Raw genomic sequence first — 25,096 nt, 5'->3', positions numbered from 1 at the left:
AGGACGGAGATTGAGAGAGATCGCCTTCCTTAATTGATACGCGAATAATGATGGAGCAGCGCGTTTCTTTCTCAAAATAACTTGCCGCGTCCGACTTGGAGTCGGACTCCACCCGCCTATAATCCCGACTTTCACCTCTTCTAGCAGTAAATTCCTCCCATTTTTGGCAATGCTCTTTCCTACTTATACTCCCTCACCGCCCCCTCCTCCGTTCCTTCCATAGCATATCGAGCGCATCGCATTGTTGGAGAGAAGCAGAGGAAGCAAGAAGCAGAAGCAGCAGGAGCCGCGTCGTGTTGCGTTGCGTTGCGACGGCGGCAGCGACGACGATGGTGAAGCCGGAGGGGAAGAAGACCAAGGGGAAGCAGGTCATAGAGATCCGCTACATCGAGAACAGGGACCGCCGGCAGGTCACCTTCTCCAAGCGCAAGGCCGGGTTGCTCAAGAAGGTGTCCGAGCTCATCCTGCTCTGCGGCGCGCACGCCGCCATCACCATCTTCTCCAAGAAGCAGGAGCTGCCCGAGCAGGGCGACAACGAGGCGGGCAAGGCCAAGGCCGCCGGCGGCGGGAACGTGTTCGCGATGGGCACGCCCTCCGTCGATCACGTCGTCCGCCGCTTCGCCCCCCTCCCCGGCGACGCAGGGTACCTCCCCGCGCTGGATGAAGCGGGCGCCGCCGAGGCCGAGCGCGCGGCGGTGGAGGCGACGGTGCGGCAGACGGAGGAGACCAAGGGGCGCGTGGCCGCGGAGGAGGCGCGGATGAGCTCCATCGGGGCCAAGGTGCTCACGGCCGTCCCGGCGGGCCCGGAGCGTTTCTGGTGGGAGGCCGACGTGGAGGCGCTCGGGGAGGCGGAACTGACGGAGTTCGCCAGGGCGCTCCGGCGGCTCAGGAACGACGTGCGGCGCCACGCCAACAAGCTGCAACCCTCTGCCGCGCCGGCCGGCACAGACCGGGCAGGGCAGCCTAAAGCTAGCCTGATCAATGCTTGATGATTCTTCCTTCAGCACTACCGTTTTAGTACTATACTAGCTTGTAATTTGAATTGTGCAGATGATCCGAGAAATTAGAAAACTATCAGCTTCGTTCTATTTACGTTACGCTTGTTGTTCGGGAAGCAATTAAAGATTCTAGTTACGTTTTGTCTTTGCAAGAGAGGATGAGGGGCATTTTTTCACCCGTGCTGTGCTGAGGATCGCGGAATGAGATGCTCCTAATCCTAATGCCGTTGTCCCTTGGTGATGCATGATCGATTAGGCCTTGTTTAGATTAAAAAACTTTGGTTTGTTTAGTTCGTGAAAATTTTTGAGTTTTGGTACTGTAGCACTTTCATTGTTATTTGACAATTAGTGTTCAATTATGGACTAATTAGGCTTAAAAGATTTGTCTCGTCGTTTACAGTTAAAATATATAATGAGTTATTTTTTTAACTGCATCTAATGCTCCATGCATATATTCGAAGATTAGATGTGATGGGTACTTTAGGGAAAAAATTTTGGAACTAAACATGACTTCGTAAATGTCACATCATATACTGGCACACATTTGAAGTATTAAATGTGAATTAATTCTAAAATAAATTATAGATTTCGTCTGTAAACTACGAGACAAATCTAATGAGTCTAATTAATATATCATTAGAGCATGTGTTACTGTAGCAATTTAGTGTCAAAATTTTATCTAAATTTAATACTCCATGCATGTGCCGTACATATTCGATATCATAATTTTGAAATTTTGAATTTTGCATCTAAACAAGATCTAAACATTTCTAGAATGTTTCTCCCCGTGGTTGGTCACGTTCTGAAACCTCATAGATGAGATGGCAGTCCTCAAACAGTATTGATCGTAACGCATGCAAGGAAAAAGCAGCCTCTATGCAGTTTGAACGGTTCACTTTACTGTGTTGCGAAAAAAACTTTACTGTGTTGCTCCATGCCCTTCTCTGTTGTGCTTCATTAGATGTTACTAACTTGAGCAAACCCATTGCCTTTTGCTTATATTAATATTAATGAGAAAATCTCCATGAGCGATGCAAAGTGAACGAGTTTTGGAATGGAGCAGGGGCGAAACCATTGCAGGGTCGAAAATACTCTCTCCGTTCCAAAATAAATGCAATTCTAGAACCGAGCACGCAAACCAATGCTATATGTAAAATTACCAAAATACCTCTTGTCTTTTGTAAGGAGTGGATGATATATTAATTATCTTTTGTGAGAATCTTTCGAAAATTATCTTGTCTTTTATGGTAGATGGGTCAAAATTTACATTCTTTATGGAATAAAATTTGAACTCTAAAATTGTAATTATTTTGGAACGGAGGGAGTATAGTTTTTTAAACGGGCCAGGCCCGGTCAAAAGTGGCATGGCCCGATGACCTTAGTGCCCACCCGGCCGTGCCCGCGCCTGATAGGTGGAGTTGATCCAGAATTTCGCACAATAGTAACCACCATCGTTCTACACTCCGATGCAAGCGGCTGGGATGACAGATAAATTGCTGAAGATGATGCATCGTACAGATCGCTTTTAAGGTTTCTAACTTTCAGAAAAGGATTGATGATGTCTTAATAGGCTATTAATACTCCCTCTATTCCAAATTATAGGTCGTTTGTTTTTTACATCCAATTTGACCACTTGTCTTATTTTAAATTTGTGCAAACATAGCCAAATTTAAGTCATTCTTGAAGAATTTGTATTGATAAAGCAAATCACAACAAACAAACAAAATGATATTTTACATAAATTTTTGAATAAGACGAGTGGTCAAATTTAGTGTAAAAAAATCAAACAACCTATAATTTGGAATGGAGGGAGCAGCTTACTACAAGCCCAACTTATAGCCATTGTCGTCAGACGGCATGAAATGTTTTCGCTAACTGCAGCTCAAGCTCGGACTAGTAGAATTGAGTTAACCAAAACCTTTCAGACTGTTACACAAGAATCAAAATTATGGGGTTGCACATCAAGAAATATTGTCACCCCCTTTTTTCAGAGGGGTGCATCTCAAGTGCACAAAATCGTTCAGGGTCCGCCAAAACTGTCAAAACTTCCTCTACTTTCTTGCTAGGGATTCTGCTTTGTGCTCACTGCCAGCAGTCACGATATAGCCAGCTCCAATCTGAAAGATGGAAGACAAAACACATTATTTCAAGATGTTACTGAACAAGAGCTAGATTTGAATTTAAGCTTTTCTTCATTTTAGTTAATGATGACTAGTAAGCAGCTGCTCCACCCCCACCCCGTGCGCCCAAAATCCAAAACAAATAAAACCCAATTAATATTAAATGACTACAGACATCAACAGTCGGAGGAACTTTGGTCATTAACTTTTTCTATTAAACCTAGTAAAGCTATGGCACAATCGAAGATATTGCTACCATTTTCAATCTTACATGCATTTTAAAATGCTATGTCTCGTTTTTGCTACATAGTACAGAAGAGGCTACCTGGCAATCTTTCAGAACAGACCGTTCTTGCAGTTGAACATTATTACATACAACTGAACCTTGGATGTGGCAGCCATCTTCAATAACAACGTGGTTCATCACAACAGAGTTGACAATCTGCAACAGGGGAGATGATTTCTTCATTAGAAGGGAACCAAGGAGCTTAAACCAAAATGTAACTTAAATCTGGCATGTATGATATCTAACTAGTAATTCCATAAAGCTGCAAATATATTGCAAGACAATGACAACCTTACAGGTAATAAACAAATATTATCAGTTGGATCTTGCTAACTACAGAAAATATTTCAAGGGTTTATGAACATTGCCTCTTTTTCTAAGGAACACGGCATGATATTAAGGATTAATAATATAGCAATATGGACGAGCTACCTATGCCTCTGCATGGAAGGGTAACACTTTTAAGCTAAGCAGGCTAGATCTAGAAAATCACTACTGGTTACAACCAGCTTGTTTACCCTGTATTGCACACCCAATATGCCAATTTCTAGGTTTTTCTACTTAACACAGCAAGTACCTAAGCATCATTTCAATCGAGCGCATGCAAAAAAAAAAACAACAACAACAACAGGGCATACTGTAATTACCTTTACATTGGAACCGATACGGCAATGACGACCAATCACAGATCTCTTAACACTACACTTGTCACCTAGCTGTGAACCCTCAGCAAGAATACAATGTGGCCCTATCTAAACAAACATAAGAAATGACAAAAATAAGCCAAAAATGCGTGTTTGACAAATAAAGAAAGTAACCATTTCGAACATTGATGCAAAATCAGATCTGCAAAAGCTCATTATTAATGTACCAAAAGCAATTTAACACTATCTTTGATGTCAAATAAATAGCCTCAATGTGGGCAACCAAACTTTAAAAACTTTGATAATGGCATACTTCTAAGCAAATTATGTTATTTCTCAATAGAAGTAATTTCATGTCACGATCCATTTTAAAAGGTTTACTGATAATCTGATATAACTCGGCACTCACAATTTTAAATGAAGCATATTGATCTTATAACTGAATTTCAACAGAACTGCTACTTAACATGCCTGTTTACAAGTGCAGCTTTGTGATTTGTTCATCGAACCCACAGGCCACAGCAAAGATTATCAACAAAAATATTCGACTTTTCATGAAAGAAATCTAGAATAAGAAATGAATAGAAGCAGATCATTCTAAAAGCGTCCAATTTTCTAAGTTCTAACAAAGCTGTAAGAAATGGAATGAAGGTGAATAGCATAAACACATATTAAAAATAAAATAATAACAATAGATATTTAGATGTCAATCTTTTATTGCAGAAGGTGATATCACTAATGCAAATTGGAAGTGTTCCCTCTTCCCGTATACATTGTACTCCGTCCAACCTTCAATATTTGATGTTGGTTGGTTCAAAATTAAGCTAACCAAGGTCATATTAGAGAACAGAAGTATAGTACATAACAAGGATATGATTGCATAAGGTAACTGTAAGTTGACTAACACAAGATCCATTCCATCTGCCAGACACTTTGTTGGTTGAAACTTGAAACAGATTGACCATTATAATCTTAAATCCAACAGATGAAGATCTTCACCTACACGACATGGTAGCATCTAACACAATTGCATCCTAAATTCATTAAAGCATGTGTTTTCTGTATTCTCGAGCAACCATTGATGCTAGTTCTTCAATAAATGAGTATTAAACTAGACTTACTGTAGTCTTTGATCCAAGAACAGAGGATGGGTGGATGATATTGTTTTGTGCAGAGAAAGAATAACCAGACAGATGGCTAGCTTCCCCTGTAACCTGCAATACCAAAAGAAAAAAAATGTTAATTTAAGCATAATTCAACATGTGACAAAGTAACTTCCCTGTAACTGAGATCCTTACATCTCGATTGATATCACAGTATGACTGAATCGAGTTCAAGCGGTGACAGTATTTGCTTTTAGTAGCAATATAAGCACAGCACCTATGTCCACCGTGTGACCTTGACAATACATCTTGCTTGAAAGCAGATGGCGCAATGACACGATGCTGTGATAAACACTGCAAATTACCACCGGAGAAAACAGCATTACTCCCAGTTTCACCAACTGTTGTTCCATTGCCACCTGATGGAGCTGATCTCTGTTCAAGTTTACAACAGTTTGAATACTGATTCAGAAGACACTGTTATATATTAACATGTTAAGCATCAGCATACCAATTGACTTCTCACTAAATACGGGAGGACTTCAAGTCTAATGCTACGGTATGCTTCCTTCTGTTCCAGTACATCCTGTAATATTGTTCTGCAGCCAGCAGTAAATTATCGCAAGATTAATGGCTGAGCGTAAAGAGCAACCAAACCAGACATCACAAAATGTGAAAATTATATAAACTAACCTCTTAAAAGCATAAAGATGTGCATCCATCAGGTCACTTCGAATTTCCATCTAACAAAAGGGAGATAGCATAGACATTTAGTTCAATAAACCATTCAAACTGTGTACCTTTCTGATTTTAAATTAAAGCAAAGCTTTATTGAAGCAATTAACGAGATTGTTACCACTTCCCACTAAAATTTGATATGAACACTGAACAAAATGCAAACATTATAAAAATAGAGAAAGCATCTAGTCAAACCATTCAACCACTCATTATCATCACAAATTGTGCAGTGCCCTCTATGTTATCAAGAAGACGAAACAGTCCAACACATTCTCACGACATGTGTCTTTGCAAGACAATTCTGGTGCGCCATTTTGCAGCCTCTCACCTTGGAAAGTTTGACACTCGCAAGGAGAGTTTCTTTTGCTGATTGGTGGAAGAAAGCTGAGAGGAGGATTCCAAAACAGCTTAAAAAGGGTTTCAATTCCTTCTGCATTCTGGGAGCTTGGACAATATGGATACATAGAAACACTTGTGTGTTTGATGGCTCTCCCCCAAATTTGCATGTGGCAATTCAAGCTTTCAAGGATGAGGCCAACCTGTGGCAGTTTGCTGGGGCTAAAGGGCTTACTACTCTCTGCCACAAGCTGGGACGAACCCAAACTTAGGATTCTTGGTCCTGCGTATTAGATTTTTTTTTTTGTAATAGCCCTTTACTAGTTCTTTACATTACTCACTCTGGTCCAAGGTGAGGTATATTTTTTGTAATTGGACCACTCTTTCTCTCTTAAAATAAAGATACGCAGCTCTCCTGCGTTTTCAAGAAAAAAATCACAAATTGTGTCTAAGTAGAGTATATTGCAAGTAATAAACTCTCAAGGTACAGATCACATCCCAAAAAGTAAAAGAACTTGACCACATGGGGAAGACTTACCCCTGCCTTTCTCTAAAGGAGGGGAATACCAAAAGCTTTGGCTGGCTAGGAAACTCCCTGAAACCAGTCCTCGGAAAGACTGGCTGACTGGTGAACCTCTCCACTGGAGGTCCTAGCAATTGAGCTGTCATTCAGTTCTCATAATAGACCCCATCCATAAAGGGAGGTTCTTCACTTGTTTCCTTAGAAGAGTATCCCTGTCCTCAATTAGCAATTGCTTGTAAATGAATAAGGCAAAATAGGTGTTTTAGTCCCTCAACTTCGATTCGAAGGTCAAGTTCATCCCTCGACTTTTAAACAGACCAATATAGTCCCTCAACTTTCATTTTTATGCTGATATTATACTCCATAATAACATAAGATTTGTGCAAAAAGTCCTCTTTGCCCTTGGCTCCTTCCCCTAAATTCATTTAGGAGCTGAACATCACAAAGTGTTTAATTTGGAACATAGAATTTTATTTACGTATGCATCATATTGTATCGCAGACTCATGGAGAGTAAAATTAAATCTACTTTGCATAACTACGTACTACCATATAAAATGTTACAGAAAGTATAGCAAATGGTGACGCTAAATTGAGAAGGGGAAAAAGAAACCAAGGATAAAAATGACCTTTTGCATTTACCTCATGTTATTATGGAGCATAATATCAGCATAAGGATGAGTTTGACCTCAAAACAAAAGTTGAGGGACTATATTGGCAAATTTAAAAGTTGAAGGACGAACTTGACCCTTGGGATAAAGTTGAGGGACCAAAATGGCTATTTTTCCAGTGAATAATGTGAAATTTTCTGGGCTGTCTACCAATCATCTGCAATCTGTTACAATACAGTCCATCTCCTGCGATTTTAAGCCTGGTCACGGCTAAGTTGTGCTTTTGTCAAGCTTGAGGTTATATCAGAATCCAGATTGCCTCATCAGTCAACAAATTTCGGCAGTCTAAAGACTCTGCATCAGACAATATGTACATAGCAAAGGCACTAAAGCTTTAGCCACAAAATGGGCATGTCTCGTGAAACCAATCCAGCCAAAAAGGAGGTTTCTAAAGATTCAGGGTGAAGTAAGTTTGAAATAACTTGATTTGGTAAAAGTACATCCTATACCAATGCCACAGGAGAATGAGGAGGGCGCAAAGGAGAAAAAAGATCCAAAGTAAAATGGAATAACTCACTGAACCTTAAGAATGACAAAGTCATCTGATTTCTACATTATTGACTTTTAAGATGGAGGGTCTAAAACACCATCTGTTGCATGCTACAATAGTTCAGTCACATTACTTCGGTTCGACCTCTTCAGCGCACCTTTACTATGAAAGCATAAAATGTGGTGCAGGAAGGAGATTGCTGAGAAGACCAGCTAACCATAACATAGTACAGAGGGGCCAAAAACAAACTGACAAAAATTACTCCTTATACCCCTAAATTATTTGAGCTCGAACCATATCCAAAAATAAAGCAAAACCAAAAGAAACAACCATACCAGAGTCTGTTCGATGACATCACCCAAGAACACAGCAATGTGAACATGATAAAAAGGCAGCACATGAAACAAGGACATGAAATAGTAAAGAGGGGCATTTTACATAGTGTTTCAAAGGCGTCCCCTAGGTGTCTCCTAGGCATCCAGGCACACCCAGCTCGCCTTGGGTCACCTAGTTGCCTTTGAAACACTGATTTTGCATATAGGATAGATTTGTTGAAATAGTGTTTCTGAAAGTTCCTGTTTTCCGATGCTTCTGGTGGAAACAAATGAGGTGCAAGTTGAGGGAAGGCCTAGGCTACAAGTTACAGATGTAACTGACCATGATTTGTTCTTCCGTCAGTATGTCTATAAAGATAGCCTATAGCTTATTACCATGAATATTGAATCATTTTTACAGTGGCAGGCATAGTACCAAATCTAATAGCATTAGCTTTACACATCTTACAAATTATCGTTCGCTCATCTCAGCATATATATAGACTCCTTATTCACTCCAAAATGTATAGTTTTATTTCTAAAGCCAACATTGACATCCCTAAATGTGCCTTTGACAGGGAATGTTGCCTATCATTGACAGCCTCATCTTGTTGACCTAACAAAAAAAATACCAACAACTGAACAAAGTACATTGATGCTAAAAAAAAGGACAGCAGTTTCCAACCTAATTTCTTGAATATAGATATCAGCCCCAAGCAACAAACAGATAAACTTAAATCATCTAAATCAATGCAAGGACAAACCAGATGCAAAAAAAATCTTGAGACACAACCTAGCATTGGCCTGTTTGTTTTTCATGAATTGTGATGCATGACAATGTCAAAGTACATAAGTATAGCACTAAGCTCGGAATTTCTCAGGAAACAAATATAGTTGACATGATACATGCAATAGGTGCCTTACCTGACCTACAGCCTGGATTTTTCTCTTATGAACTCGAACATCTTTTTCAACATCGGTTCCTACATGTGACATTGAGAAGTATATTAATCATGGATGACATTACTAGCCTACTGTTACAGATCATGAAGTCACAGTAAGCAAACCTGATACGATATGCAACAAGAACTGTTTAGTTTTGTCCAGCCCAACTATGTTCAGACGATTTGGCTTTTTAGCTTTATCTTTCCCACTAGAAGAAGCAGTTTCTGAAGGACCACTAACAGGAACAGAACATAGTAAAGCAGTAACAGCTGCACCATTTCTTCTATGAGTAGCAGCAACAGCCCCAGGCAACACATCTGTGACCAGGTCACCGCTAATTACCTTTTTGGGATGCAGTTCAATGTGTTAGCATCTAGATTACTCCAGCATGCAATTTTTGTCAACATTGCCATAGTATGAAGCACAAACATTACCAAAATATCATTTGCTGTCAGTCGCTTTGAAATAGCTCGTAATGCACCAGCACTTCCAAGGTCTTCAGAAACAGCAACTACCTGAACACAAGGAAGAGTTACTTCCACAAACAAATGAGAATATGTTACCCCTAAAGTCGTTCATTGGCTCATTGCTTTGTCAATGAGAAGGATAGCATAAAAAAGTAAACAAATAGCAAAGAAAACGAACAATTAGAAGAAAAGTTTATATAAAAAAAAGAACAAACAAGCAGTTCAAGTTACTAAGAAATATCTAATCCATATATTATACTGATTTTTATATAACATACACTAAGACATTGATGAAAAAAAATAAGTTACAACAAAGACATGCTGACGAGCTATTCTAAGTATAATGCAGTTATGTTTCAGTTGACATATACTCCCTCCATCCTAAAATATAAGGCATTTTAGTTTGTCCTAAGTCAAACTGGTCTAAGTTTGACCAAATTTATAGAAAAGGGTAATAATATTTTGAATATATTTTCATAATGAACAATTAGATCCATTGTGAAATTATATTTTCGTAATTTACTTATTTAATGTGTTAGATGTTAATATTCTTCTCTATAAATTTGGTCAAACTTAGACAAGTTTGGCTTAGAACAAAGCAAAATGCCTTATATTTAAGGACGGAGGGAGTATCCCGCAAGCTAGCTTCACATTCTCACTTCACTAAAGAGGTGTTGAAGAAACAACAAAAGATTACATTCAAGCATTGGTAAAGATAATAGAAATTTTACAATATTCAAACTTGTAGCCTGCTTACTTCCAATTTTAAAACCTCAGCAAGAGCAACAATTGGAGAATACAAATACAATACTGTTTGAATAATAAATGAATAAAGTGAAATAATACTAAGAGATGGAGCAAACCTTAAGATCAAAATTTCATTTAGAATTGAAACTTGTTTATGTGATACTACCCAGCTATAAGCTGTTTTTCAAGACCAAACGCTAAATGCCTTAGCCCACAATTTTGTACCTTGATCATAAAACCACTAACATCCATGCTCTAGAAGGCACTCAACACTAGTTGGGCAGATGGGTGCTGCCTAGTGCCTCATATACAGCTCTACACTTAGGTGGCTGACTATCAGCAACAAAGGACAGAAACTTGCCCAAATTATCCAAAGTGCAAGAGCGGAAGGCCAACCAGCACCTACATGGGCAACAATTACAACACTGATTATCCTACAACCGTTGTAATATCAGCACCTCAACAACCTAGACAAAGACAGGTACCATAGCGTGCGCAGAGCCGCAGAGTACATGACCAGTTATTTTATATAAAATTTCAATAACAACACAAGAAATTGTGACACAAATGATCCCAAGAACATTGAATGGATGAGGAAAGCTGCCTCTATGCATAGCCTACCATTAGAATTTACAATGCTATGTGATTTGTGCCTACTGCCTAGTGAAAAAAAAATCCTCAAAATCGACATGAAAAATAGTCTATCTGGCTTTAGAGATTTCTTTTGTTCTGCCATGAAAATTTATCCAAATCATTTATCTTCGAGCATAATGAATGTGATCACACAGTGCACAGCAATAGTTGTTTCTGCGATCTTCTGCAATTACACATCTCTTAGCACCAACACAACCACAGCACCCCAAGTATCGGATCATTGCAATCTGAGACACGGAACCAGAACCAAACTCACCTCCACACGAAGTCGATCCAGGTATGCGCTGGAGACCCAGGCACCGACGAGCCGCGCCGCCTCCTGCCCCTCCACCACCTGAACCACGCCCACATCAGCCAAACAAGCCCCCGCTCGCGCTGTGGAACCACAGCCCTAGCAAGCGGAAGAGAAATAGAAGTGCGAGCGCTCACCACGATGAGGTCCTTGAGGTCGCTGGCCTCGAGGAGGTCCAGAGCGTAGGAGAGCAAGGGGCGGTTCGCGACCGGGAGCAGCGCCTTGGGGACATCCTGAGCGAGGAGGAGGGTCAGGGATTTGGGGTGCCGGGTTAACAGGGGTAAGGTGAGGTAAGATGGGGTGGGAGGAGGGAGGGGATACCTTGGAGACGAGGGGCGACAACGTCTCGGAGGTGCCGCCGGCGAGGACGACGACCTGGAAGTCCATTTCTCGCGAAAACTGCGGCGGTGGAGGGCGTCGCCGGCGAGGGTTTTGGTGCTCGTCTGATTACGGCGGCGGGGAGGGGTTGCAATCGAACGAGTTTCTGAATATGGATCCGACAGCCGACAGGATGTTGGGCCGCCGGGCTAGGACGCGTTTGCCTATTTGGTTTCACAAAGCTGGGTGGTCAATTGGTTTATTGGTCCATGTCTGTCTCTGAAATGCAGATCAAATTGGGTCAACAATGAAACGCAATTCAGCTTAAAATTAGAAGTGTAGTTGTTTCATATTTCAATCAGTTCCAAATTCTTCGATGACATGTGCGCATCTAAAAATGTGGTTGAATTAATTAAGATATAGTTATTAATCCTTAGGTGCAAAATTAAATTTGGTTGGCTTTGGAACAAGGGCGTGCTTGGTTCCCAGCCACGATAGCCATGCCACAAGGATGTGGCACCGATTATAAACGCCACACCCGCCACGCTACGGTGGCGTGGCGTGTTGTGGCGGGGTACTAAGTAGTCCCTAAGGCTGTCATCATTCGTTATTTGCATCTTATCATGTTCTTTGAAGCTATCATGTTATGTGAAAACTATAAAAAAAAATATAACTACCTTAACATATGGTCTGATATAGTTTTCATACGTGTTACAAAATAATCAATTGGTGAATATTCGATGTTTGTAACTATGAATTATAGGTCACCGCTATAGTTCAGTTACCCTTTTTGTCGTTATTAACATGCATACTACCTACGAGCAGTAGATGTAGGTAGCACTGTAGGAACAGTATTGTAAAGTCGAAGGATTCATCCTTTGTCAAATCGGCTCTTTTGCTTGTAAAATTCCACTTCAATGAAATCCCTTATTTTCTAATCCGCTCGCTCGAATCTTCCCCCAAAAGCCGATGGCACCGCATCTGGCTTCATTAATATCCAAGAGCCGACAAAATTCAAAATTGGAAGTAACCCGCACAAGAACAGAACACCACTTCCACTCTGAATCCAACTCGAAATAGACACTCCAAATCCGAGCGTAATTCGGGAATTCCGCTCCATAAGTTCGAGCAAAGACTCACAAAGCATCCAGAATTCGAACCAGAGCCCGCAAAACGACCAAACCCTAAGTCAGCAGATCTAAACCATGGCGGACTCTGCAGCTCAAACAGCGAATTCTTCAATCGACGATGCAGCAATCTGTGGCCTGAAGGTAATATTCAGCCTGTCCTTTTAACTTTCTTCAGTTCATTAAGCCTCCAACAAATTAAACTCTGAAATATGACATCATATGTAAATTTCTGAATCTCTGAACTCCATGTGTCAGACATCCTTCTGCCGCATCCTTCCAATCCCAAATCCTTTTGTCTTGGCCCACGAACTTATGAAAATCCCAAAGATCTGATCTCCTATGAAGCGAATAGAATCACTTTCGTGAGTCAAGCCATCAATTTAAATTCCTGGGCCGACTGCTTAAGAGCCTGGACTAATCCACCTGAAAGCTGGATTACATAGTATAGCAGAGTAGCAAAAACCTATATGCCCTTGTGGCAAGAACTGAACATAGCTGATGCACTCAGTCTGTCATTATCCCCCTTAGATAAAGATGAAAACCTTCTGAAGACCATCGGTTATTTTTGGTCCGACGCTCTGAACTGCTTCCTCTTTGGTCATGGACCCATGACCCCTACTCTACTGGATGTTACCATGATCACTGGCCTTGACATTGGATCCCCTGATCCTGCAGCTCACAGAATAGTAGAAGTCCCCTTCAAACTTTCATCTAAAACAGACTGCACAAACTGGAGCACTTACATAAACCAGCACATGAAAACGAAAGGTCCAGTAAGTAAAAAGGAACACACAGCCTGTCTAAATCTTTGGTTAGAACATTTCATCTTCTGTGGTCCCTCCTTAGCCCCAACCAAGAATTATCTTCCTTTGGCTTACCATCTAGCCCATGGCAACCTCACCAGCCTAGGCAAGCTTCTCCTCGGAGAAACATACAGATGTCTCCATTTGATGACAACTAGCTTGCTCAGCCAAAGGAAACTCAGAACTGGAGACCCTTGGTGGTTCATTCAGTTACAGACAACTAGCTTGTGGGCTCTGAACTATTTTGGTGGTGCGATGAACTATTTGTTGTGTTGTGATCAACTATATATCTGTTGTATGTAGTGGTGTGATGAATTATGTCATTGTAACTTATGTGGCTCGTTTTCTGTGATTTCCTGCCGCATCATTTCTTCTGTGACGGAATGCAGTCCGTTTGGCTAGCTGGGCTGGAATGGAATGATAAAAATGAGGCTGGCGCCAGCCAGAACCAGCCCAATAAAAAGTTCTGTGACGAAAGCACCACGTGCACCTGTATGAAAATGACAAGTGGAACAACCGGAAACCGACGCGTGGAACATCCATAAAATGCCACGTGCAGCATCGAAAGTGACATTGACATGTCGACCAATAGGCACACGACATGTGGACAAAAAAGGAAATGACACGTGGGTCACCGAGAGAATGACACGTGGTCGAATCGAGAAAGGATACATGGAAAAACTGGAAGATGACACGCGACCGAAAACAAACTGACACGTGTCAGTTGCACATATCGCCACATGGACTGTTACCAGCTTGCCACGTCGCTACCCTCTTTTGCAACACGTGCTACCCGCCATGTTACCTGCCAGCGTGGACGAAGCCACGTGGAGCGCCAGCGTGTCCTATGGCGCCTGCCAGCGCTGACGTGCACACGTGGATCCGGGCATCCAGTGACATTTCAGCGACGCGTCAACGAAGCAAAAATGGTTTCGCAACGAAATTTCCTTTCGTCGTGAAAAAATCATTTTAGTGACGTTTTGGTTGTTTTGTCAAGGCAGACCTAACTTGATGCTCCATTTTTGACGAACCAAATTTCATCACTAATCGTCACAAATTTGTCACAGGATTCTTTGCACGACGAATTTGGATCCTTCTGTGATGAAAGCTGCTTGTCATCGATGCATCGATTTCCACTTGTGGATGAGATCGCACGGGACGCCGATCTGACGACTGACATGCGATGCTGGCAGACCCACGGGAGAGGTAGACTCACGGGAGGGTAAACAGAACTTCGTTCTTTTTAGGTAGTAGTAGATATAGCGTTATGGATATATTCAATATGTATTTATTTTGTTTCAAACTTTATAAGTTTATAGAGAACTATAATATATCTACAATACCAAATATATATATTAGTAAATATAAATTCAATTTGATGTTTGATTTACTTAAACTAAGTTAATGTTGTTGATTGTGGGGTATTTTTTAATAAATTTGATCAGAATTGAGTTAGAATAAAACTAAGGCAGAGTTTGGATGGATACATACAGATTATAACAATCTAGATGGTAGCTATAGATGATAGGTTTTAGATTATAAGTAGGTGGGTTATTTGGATCACTAGGTTGTAAAAGGTGTCTAGATGGCTTAGAGCCTATATCCTCCTCCCTCTCTCCTAAAGAAACGACGCACCATCTCTTTGTTTTCCTATCTTACCTTTACAACCTTCCTTTCCCTATCTTCTCCTTCACGCGTGCTCTCCCGTTGTGCTAGGCATGGTCGATCGGCTCTGCCTCATGCCTTGTGCCTCACCCTAGACGCGCATATCCCGCATGCTTTTTCTCCGAACCACACCACACTCCTGTACGGCTGTACCTAGTCATGCACAACTCCTATTAGGCAACTACCCTTGTGATGGCACCAAAGCTCCTCTCGTCTAGTTGGTTAGAGGAGTTGAGGTATGGTGACCCCCACGAGGTCGCGAGTTCGAATCTCAGGTGGGATGAATTTCCGCCCGTGGGTAAAAAAATCTCCTCGCTGTGCTCGCCGCAAGGATTTGGCCCTCTCGGGTATGGGTTTTCGCGGCCGGGACAAGCCATGTTGTGCTTCCTCTTAATGAAAAATGGTGGGGTCCCTCCACCTCGTTTTTTTTTAACTACTCTTGTGATGGCAATCACCCCAACACTTGAGGTGATGGAGAGAAAAAAAACACAAAAAAATATATTGGCCCACTATTATATGGGTCCCACATGTTCAATTAAAATACTCATAAATTTATATATCTAAAATGATCATACATTTTTTGTTTGGGACTTTTTTTCTCAAAACCAGTTTTATGTTTTTACAATAATATTTTTAGTTGAAACATTTTTCTAACTATTGCTTGGAACATTTTTATTGGTACTCGGAATAATATTTTTATTTGTCTGGAACTTGTTTTTCACTAGAACTTATTCATGCTCCAAAAAATTACTTTTGTTAGCACTTTTTGCTAAAACATTTTTCTTTACTCCAAATATTTTTTTGTCATGCTAAAATATTTTAAAATTTGTATATTGAATAATTTATTTATTTCAAAAATATAATTGTAATGGAATGTTTTACGAGGAAGGCCGGAATAATTTTCTGTTCAAGATTATTTCTTTCAGTTGTATGTATATCCTTCAAAAGTTGTTGTTCAGTTGTAACAGTTTTCTTTTAATGGGAAGATTTTGACGGAAACATTTTTATTGTTGTTTGTTTCAGATTTCGATTGGAAAAATATATAAAAATAATGAACAATAAAATAAATCACTCCCATTCAAAGGGAGCTTACTCCTGATGTTGTGCTTCGTAGGGTGAAACCTAGTTAGACCAAAATAAACCAGGTGCAAGGGAAAAATGGACAAAGCAACTTTCTTTATTCTGCTAGTTTTTTTGTTTTTTTTTGGAGCTGGGTATCCTGTCACTGAAGCGAACTGATTAAAAGTTGTTATCCTTTTCACGTCTGGTGAGGTGTGCCTTTAAACAGTTGATTTTATAAGGGTATGTGCGAGCATTTTGTGTTAATGGTGCATTTCACGAAAAATGTTGTCACCGAAGTTGATGTAACTTGACAAAGGCTGCTGGTTGAAGACGTTAATGTGAAATTATCACCAAAACTATAAATTTAAGAATTTTTTGGTGTTCTTGCCCCCCACTTTGGAGTGCAATTGTGGTTTTACTTTATTTCTTTACTTTGCGACTTTGCCCATTATTTTGCACAAGTCGCTAAGATTTTACGTTTGATCTTTGAGTATTTGCCTCTATTTTGACTGTTGACTAGGGATAAAATCATATTGACTTGTGAATAGTCATGGGAAAAATCACAAATTTAAAAAATAAAGGCAAAATCACAATTATGTTTTAAAGTAGAGGTAATAACACAAATAACTCTAAATTTAGTTAACTAAACTATTACTATTAGAACTTGAGCTTTGTTACAATGATTATAAAGTACAAATAAGTATTTTCAAGTACTTTTTGCTTTGAATTTTTTCTGACCGTCCAATGGAAGATATTTTAAAAAATAAATTAAATTAGTATTTGATTCCACTTTTTGGTACTTGATCCTATATTTTTGTATCACTAGATATTTTAGTATAGGTATTTTTAGATACTTCCTACTTGGTCATTGTCTTATTTTTTTCAATAATTATAAAAATTGTCGGTGTTTCCTTTTTGTTTAAGCAAAAGGCAGGAGCTGAGCAATTAAGACAAAAGAGATTATGGAGTGTTGGGCCACAGGAGCAGGCAGATTAACATCCCCTCACATGTTTTGTGATATCACGGCTCTTTGAATAAAGTAACGAGCATTTCCATAAAAAAAACAAAGTGCTGTTGTGCTTCCCTCAAAAAAAAGGGAAATTTGTCTACATGACACTATCAAAATGTGATTTTGTGCGCTGCACACTCCACTCTCTGAATTAGTCTGCAGCACATCTTGAATGTTTGTTTTTGTGCGCTGCACATTGCCCCCCTTAAACAATTTTTTTTCAGTCTAGGAGATGAGAGAAGGCCGAGTAAAAGGACCAAAATGCCCCTAGCTATATTACAAGGCCTTCCAAAGCTTGACCCGTCACTGGGGCCTGTCGCTGCTCGACCCGTTGCTAGCGTGCTGCTGAGCGAGAGCAGGCGCCGTCGCCGTCGCCGGATCGCCGAGGAGCGACTGGCTGCAGCTCGAGACATCTTCCCGCCGGAGGCCGCGAGGCACTATCCGAGTCCGCGCCGAGCAGAGGAGCCCCGAACGGCGCCGCCGCTGGCTTGGATGGGGAGCCCATGGGCGTGCTGTAGCAGGACGCGTACCGCGACGACGGCGGTGACGGTACACTGACGCCGAGCCTGCTCGCCAGCTGCTCTATCAGGGCGGCCTCAAAAGCAGCTCCACCTTCGGCGCCGGCCGCGAGCGATGACGGTGGCGACGGCGACCGCGCCGGCACGATCGAGCCCAGCACGGTGTCGTGCTCCCACCCCGCCACCGCACCAGAGCCCATCAGTGCGTGCTGCACATGCGCCTGCAGGGCGTCGAACGGCCCGCATCCGGTGGCGTTGGCGACAGCAGCATGATGAGAGAGCGGCCACGGAAGGTCGTGGCCTCGTGGGAGCCCCCGAGGAAGCCGTCATGTGCCATTGCCGCTGCTTTGGTGCCACGACACGAACACGCTGGGTAGGCGGACGACGCGCGCGGGGGCGCACGAGGGGCGGCGGCGGAATGGTGCGATCGCAGGCCAGATGCGCACGAGGGGCGGCGGACCCGTGCTGGGGGGCAGCGGACGTGCACTGGGGGGCTACGGATGCGCCCGCGGCAGGGCACTGCTCTCGGGGATGCGGATGGAGGGGCGGCGCAGATGAGCTCGCGGCGGGGCGCCGCCGTCGCGGGTCCGGGGTAGGGGCGGACGTGCACTGGGTTGATGAACGGGCCCGCGGGCGCCGCCGTCGCAGGTGCGGACGAAGGGGCGGCGGACGCACTCGCCGCAGGGCGCCACCATCGTGAGGCGGCCGGGGGGGCGGGGGCGGATGCGCTCCGTCACGGGCGCGGGGGGCGGGGGGAATGGATAGGGTGAGGAGATAAGGCTCTGGGGGTATTTTGGTCTTTTTACTCGGCCTTCTCTCACCTCATAGATTGAAAAAGAATTGTTTAAGGGCGGCAATGTGTAGCGCACAAAAATACAAATTCAAAGTATGCTACAGACTAATTTAGAGAGTGGAGTGTGCAGCGCACAAAATCACGTTTTGAGAGTGTCCTGTGGACAAATTTCCCAAAAAAAAATCCTAGTCCACATCGTCCTCTCCGTCTCCGGTGCCAGCACGCCTTGGCCTTGTTTTGGTTCTCTGCGCCAGGGAGTACTAAAAAACTTTGACCGCTAATTACGGTGTTAAATAAAATTAGTTTATAAAATCAACTTTAAAATCCTTGCGCTAGGAACCCTGAAGAATCTAACGAGACCTTTGACCGCGTGATTAGAGAATGGTTATTGTAGCATCACTGTAGCCAATTATAAATTAACTACCGTCATTAGATTCGTTGCAAAAAATTATACTTATCACTAAAAAGATTTTACAAATAGACTTTATTTAGCCGTCCATGCATGCGAGATTCTTTTCTCAACTTGCGTGGGCTAGCAAAACGAAAGAAGGCCCTTGCATTCCAATCTCTCCCGCACCTTCTCCCCAGCCGGCCGAGTGGCCGACGACGGTCACCATCGGGATTTGCTGCCCGCCCCCATCGTTACCGCCTCCACAGTCCCCCCCACCTGCCAGCCGCTATCTCCTCTTGCGCGGGGCGGGCTCGGAGGAGGATGAGCAATGGCTCATCAGATGCTCCTCGGTACCCTGCGCACCAACGTGCTCACCGATCCCACCTGCGTCACCGGCGGCCGCGCAGCGTCCCAAAGGTCGTCCGCAAGGTCAGCAAGTGCCTTCACCTGCACACCGCAGAAAAGATTTATCCGTTCGATCACAATTCACAAAATCAATCCTTCCCTCGTTCGTGGAAATGAAAGGAAAATCTTTTGGTCTTCGATGTTGTGCAGAATAGGCAGACGGAAATTTGCAGTGGCAGCCATCTCAGGCGATTATCTTCCGATGCGAAGTACTGAAGCCAAAAATCGGTAACTTGCTGGAGATAATTGGTTCCTTCATTAATTTATTATTATTTGATCATAGACTTGCTGTTGTATGGTAATAGTGCATGTGAATCACTCATTAAAGATCTTAACAAATGTTTGCTCTAGTTGCCCGCAATAGCGCACCAGTTGAACATAGAAGCCAGTTCTCTTTACACAATCAATACTCTTCATATGGGACCTTTAATTGTCAGCAACACTTGCTTTGTTTATATAATTATGTTAGGTGATCCTTCTAGATAAACAAGGCCTGAAGTTGTTTCATGGACCCTTTTGAGTTTACATGCTACCATGCCTGTAAGAATATGACTTCTAGGAAATGTTTTTTGCCAGTACCCAAAATGTTCATCCTAATTTCCTTCGTTCCAATTGTTCAACTACAAATTCTTGTGAGGTCAGGTACCAGCGGACAACCAGAGAGTACCCTGGCAGCTAGTGCTATAACAGCTTTTAATTCTGTTGTTCTTTATCGATTAAAAAGAACCACAGCTTTTATGCGTATTTAAAAAAAATGTTTGTAAGGGATACGACCTGTCAACTCTCTAAAGCCACTGAAGTGCAGTGAAATTTTTGAGTTATTTTCTTGTATTCGAGATGAAGCAAGAAAATGACAACATGAAAAATGAGAACTATCCTTAACTTCATTTTGTTTCAAATGCTAGTGTTGATCAATTCAATCTCATGTGTAACCCATCTGCTTAATTCTTTATTCTCAAGGAAAATATATGCAGTTCTCATAGCTCTGTCCTTTGTAGCCTCTGCTCCCTGGCATAATATGTGTCTAAAACAAATTTGCATGCTCGGCTTAATGGTACCAGTAATTGCAGCTTGAGTTAGTTCTGCTTGATGAAGTAATATTGTACAGTTCTTCAAAGTTAACTAGAATGGTATTTTACATTTGGTGGCTTTTGTGGCATAATAGTCATATAAATCCGTGATGCATTTTATCTGCTGCTGATATATGACCTTCCTCTGCCCGATGTGTAGGACATCAAAAGGTGACATCAGAAGCCTCAGACTAATCACAGCAGTCAAAACACCTTATTTACCAGATGGGAGATTTGATCTCGAAGCATATGATTATTTGATCAATATGCAGATAGAGGGTGGTGCTGAAGGTGTAATAGTTGGAGGAACAACAGGAGAGGGTCACCTTATGAGCTGGGATGAGCACATCATGCTCATTGGGCATACTGTCAACTGCTTCGGCACTAGAATTAAAGTGATAGGGAACACAGGAAGTAACTCAACTGGAGAGGCCGTTCATGCGACGGAGCAAGGATTTGCCGTCGGCATGCATGCAGCTCTTCACATCAATCCTTACTATGGGAAGACTTCAACTGAAGGAATGATCGCTCATTTCAAGGCTGTCCTCCCAATGGGTCCAACCATCATATACAATGCTCCATCAAGGACTGGACAGGATATCCCCCCTCCAGTCATTGAGACACTTTCAAGTCATCCAAACATAGCAGGTGTGAAAGAATGTGTCGGACATGAGAGGGTCAAGTGCTACACAGACAAAGGTATTTCAGTATGGGGTGGCAATGATGATGAATGCCATGATTCAAGGTGGAAATATGGTGCCATTGGAGTTATCTCTGTGACTAGCAACCTTGTTCCTGGTCTCATGCACAGTCTCATGCATGAAGGGGAGAATGCGACCCTAAATGAGAGACTGTTGCCTCTGATAAAATGGTTATTTTGCGAACCAAATCCGATTCCTCTGGACACTGCTCTGGCTCAGCTTGGGGTTGCAAGGCCTGTTTTTAGATTGCCATACAAGGCTCTTCCTATTGAGAAGAGGGTTGATTTTGTCCGGATTGTTGATGCTATTGGACGGGAACACTTTATTGGAAATAGAGAGGCAAGGGTTCTCGATGACGAGGATTTCGTCTCGATCTGTCGGTAAATAAGTGAGTTGTCTTGGTCCCATGTATATTGATGAGTAAAAGTAGTGTCTTAGTATGATTGTTTGCCCTTGCCCTTGTGGTTATTTCAGCACTTTCTGTTCATTCTTGGTTGATTTATCTGTAAAATGAATGGATTTGGGTTCCTTTGTCATATATAGTAATGTGAAGACAGGCAGGATTAACATGAATAGTGTTTCTTTTTTGGGGCTACCGTGTGTTAACATGACGCTAGTCTACAACTAGGGAGCAAAACCGTATTTTGTGATTCTTATATCAAAAGTGCTTAAGTATACAAAAAAATAAATGAAAACTGACAGATTGGGTTCTCATATAGCTGAAATGTACAAATACAATAAAAACTTACATGTTTCTCATCATATGATCTCTTCCCGTAAACATGCTCCAGGATTTCTGAATGAATGTTGCACCACAGCACAGTGATGCAAGAGGGTACCCAGTACATATTTCTGCATCACACCCTTAGTTCATTTTCTTTTCACTTTTCTTGCTTTGAACCGTGTAAGTTCATTCTGTTGAGTTTTAGGTAGACCCAATGACCCAGAGAGAAGAAAACTTTTATCCCAGCTGTTCCTATCGTAGTGGGTGCGGCAGCTGACTGACTATAGCCCTGCTTGTTCACTGATTCGATTGTAGAGAAGTTCATGTTTCGACTTATGTTGGAAAGAAACACTGATGTTTGTGCTAAATCTGATAATGTAGCTATGTTGTGACTAGCCCTTTTTTTTTCTTCGAACACGCAAAATGGCAGGAGAACTGCATGCCATTATATTAATAGATAGAAAAACTGCGATTTTTGTCTTTCAATTGAATTAGCTGGATATTCAGGTAGTAAATTAATTGATTGTGGTTTGCTAGATTGCAAATACTCCCTCTGTTCCAAATTGTAGGTCGTTTGACCACTCGTCTTATTATTCAAAAGGAAAAAGTCCTTTTTACAACCTTTAACTATTGTGTTCGTTTGATTTTCAACCTCAATGTACAAAACCAGGAATCTTTCAACCTCCAAATATCAAAACCGTTTATTTTTCACCCTTCTCCGATTTCCAAGATGATTTTTCCTCTTCTCTCTCTCTCTCCAACTTTAATAGCAAGGGAAAAATAGTTAAATAGGTCTAAAAATTATGAAATTTTTTAGAGGTTGAGTAGGTGATAGGGAACCTATTTTAACTATTATTTTTATTTGGAACTAAATGTTTTTTGAAATATAAATATTTGAATATGGGTAAACTTTAAAATTTATTGAATTTTTAGGGTATCAAAAAGTGCTCCAAAATTTATCAAATTTTAAACCTAAGGTTCACTTTAAATTGAGTGAAATAAAATTAACATGATAAACTACATTTAAAATGAACCTTAGGTTTCCAATTTGGTAAATTTTGGAGCATTTTTTGATGCCCTAAAAATTCAATGAAATTTAAATTTTACCCGTATTCAAATATTTATATTTCAAAAATTTTAGAGTTCCAACTAAAAATAATAGTTAAAATAGGTTCTCTATCACCTACTCAACCTCTCTAAAAATTTTCATAATTTTTAGACCCATTTAACTATATTTCCTTGCTATTAAAGTTGGGGAGAGAAAAAAAGGAAAAACCGCCTTGGAAACCGGAGAAGGGTGGAAAACAAACGGTTTTGATATTTGGAGGTTGAAACTTTCGTGGTTGTGTACATTGAGGTTGAAAATCGAACAACGTAATACTTGAAGGTTGTAAAAAAGAACTTTTTCCTATTCAAAAACATTTGTACAAACATAGTCAAATTTAAATCATTCTTGAAGACCTTGTGTTGATAAAGCGAACTACAACAAAAGAAGTGAAATTTTACACAAATGTTTTGAATAAGATGAGTGGTCAAACTTGGGATAAAAAAAATCAAACGACATATAATTTGAAACGAAGGGAGTAGATGACATGGACCGGTTCCCAAACCAAACAAAGATGGGGTTCTTAACATGTTTCCTTTATTAATTGCCCAGTAAATTCCTAACTTACTTGTTGGTCCATTTAAAGAATTTTCATTCAAAAAATGTCAAAAAGGGTAATGAGAATAGTGATGTCGGCATTAAACAAGCAACAAACAAATTCATTGTACTTTTCAGGGGCATTAAAGTCTTTCACCTCTCAAGATAGACCATCGGTCTTATGAAAACTTGAAAACCAGGACTGATAAACGGCTAGCTCCTTCAGGCAGGTGCATACTTATCTTTACCTTACGTATGATATACTTTTCACTTGAACAAATTCGATACCTAAAATAGAGATGTGAGAAAATATAGAACCTAGGACTATCAGGTTTTTTTTTAAGAAAAACTCTCAGGCCTTATCCACTCCACCCACAGAACAGTACAGCAACAAAGCCCATCTAAAGCACCACAAACTAAAATATGTATGGACATAAGCCCATTCCTAATATACTAGCCCACTTAATTACTTTGCCGGCCTGGTGTTCTAATTTGTGACGAAACTAGAGTCACTCCAAAATCAATATTTTTACTCAAAAGCTCCAAATTCATATTTTGTTCGAAAAACTCCAAATTCAACCTCGTAGGAAGAACAAATAGTGTCATGAATCTTGCCCGATCCCACTCCGTCCTAACGTTCCACCATGCATTGACTAACACTCCTAGAGAATTCAGCTAACATAATCAGATTATTCCACTTAATTTATTTGAAGTCCCTTCTCTCCCAACTGCAAAATTAAGAGAAACCTACTTCTTGGTTGTAGCAGCTTGATCCAATAGGACTTTTTTTTAAAAAAAAAAATCTGATCTGTTTATTCCTTGCTATGCCCAGTGAAATGGATTTTCAGCTCTTGTACTGGATTTTCTTATTTTTAAATTCTTTAGGCATCAAAGTTAGCTGTATGGGAGCATCGTATTTTTTCTAGTTAAAAATTTCCACTTTCTACTGAAGCACTACGATGTTCTATTGAGACACTAGCTGTATGGTTGCAGTGTGGTTAGATGTTAGTTTCAATACTAGCTAGATCTTTATTCTTTGATGAGCGCCAAACTATTGTGTACTTATATTTTGCAGTGTTTTTTTTTTGGCTTGAAACAGGGGATCTGGACAGCTAAGATGGATCCTATGGATACTGCAAGGTGGACTAGATGGCTCCCATGTTCGACATTTATGTTTCAGTGGTCATGTATTGTAAGCACTTGGTTCAGTAGCAGTGAAGAGAATACGTAGGGCTTAATATTGTTTTTGTATCTCTTGCTGGGTAAACTTGCACCATTTGTAAACAATTTGAAAGCGTTACCTGCAGTACAGCATGCAAACCATATGGTTATTTGTTAAGCAAAATAGTAGTTACACGATTCTGTGTTCCTGAATTTAGGTGCAGTCAAATCATATGAAACATGTGATTTGCTGTGTGAATCCTTGAGTATTAGTGAAGAATAACCAGTTCTAGTTCCGTCACCATGAGCTTCTAGCCTCCTAGCATGGTGCACCCCGTTACCTTCAGTTTGCTACTTAGATTCTGAAATTTAAATGA

At 41.1% G+C, this 25,096-nt stretch overlaps 3 protein-coding genes across 5 annotated transcripts; 2 read left to right on the top strand and 1 right to left on the bottom strand.

Moving 5' to 3' along the window:
• Positions 1-329: 329 nt before the first annotated feature.
• Positions 330-989, top strand: LOC120702022 (agamous-like MADS-box protein AGL62). Its single transcript, XM_039985800.1, has one exon. The coding sequence runs from the start codon at positions 330-332 to the stop codon at positions 987-989; it is 660 nt and encodes a 219-aa protein (XP_039841734.1).
• A 1,806-nt stretch (positions 990-2,795) lies between these two features.
• LOC120703492 (translation initiation factor eIF-2B subunit gamma-like) lies at positions 2,796-11,922 on the bottom strand. Its single transcript, XM_039987601.1, has 13 exons — positions 11,649-11,922; positions 11,465-11,560; positions 11,292-11,369; positions 9,602-9,682; positions 9,290-9,509; positions 9,147-9,205; positions 5,845-5,894; positions 5,663-5,750; positions 5,347-5,586; positions 5,170-5,262; positions 4,052-4,156; positions 3,444-3,560; positions 2,796-3,115 (listed from the first exon to the last, which is right to left on the bottom strand). The coding sequence occupies exons 1-13, from the start codon at positions 11,712-11,714 to the stop codon at positions 3,050-3,052; spliced, it is 1,359 nt and encodes a 452-aa protein (XP_039843535.1). The 5' UTR covers positions 11,715-11,922; the 3' UTR covers positions 2,796-3,049.
• Positions 11,923-19,175: 7,253 nt separating this feature from the next.
• On the top strand, positions 19,176-24,917 carry LOC120703490 (4-hydroxy-tetrahydrodipicolinate synthase 1, chloroplastic-like). 3 transcript variants are annotated; one of them, XM_039987600.1, is made up of 4 exons: positions 19,176-19,445; positions 19,572-19,649; positions 20,652-21,580; positions 23,697-23,761. In XM_039987600.1, exons 1-3 carry the CDS (start codon positions 19,345-19,347, stop codon positions 21,574-21,576), a joined length of 1,104 nt encoding a protein of 367 aa, XP_039843534.1. In that variant the 5' UTR covers positions 19,176-19,344; the 3' UTR covers positions 21,577-21,580; positions 23,697-23,761. The 3 variants fall into 3 exon arrangements, with proteins under 3 accessions (XP_039843534.1, XP_039843533.1, XP_039843531.1); XM_039987599.1 differs by lacking the exon at positions 23,697-23,761 and adding an exon at positions 24,658-24,917 and having other exon boundaries at positions 19,177-19,445; XM_039987597.1 differs by lacking the exon at positions 23,697-23,761 and having other exon boundaries at positions 19,177-19,445; positions 20,652-21,767.
• Positions 24,918-25,096: the final 179 nt, after the last annotated feature.

The sequence above is a fragment of the Panicum virgatum genome, chromosome 4K (assembly GCF_016808335.1).
Source record: "Panicum virgatum strain AP13 chromosome 4K, P.virgatum_v5, whole genome shotgun sequence".
Classification (NCBI taxonomy): Eukaryota; Viridiplantae; Streptophyta; class Magnoliopsida; order Poales; family Poaceae; genus Panicum; species Panicum virgatum.
Note: the sequence above shows the minus strand (reverse complement) of the source record. Positions and strands in the feature narration are given on the sequence as shown.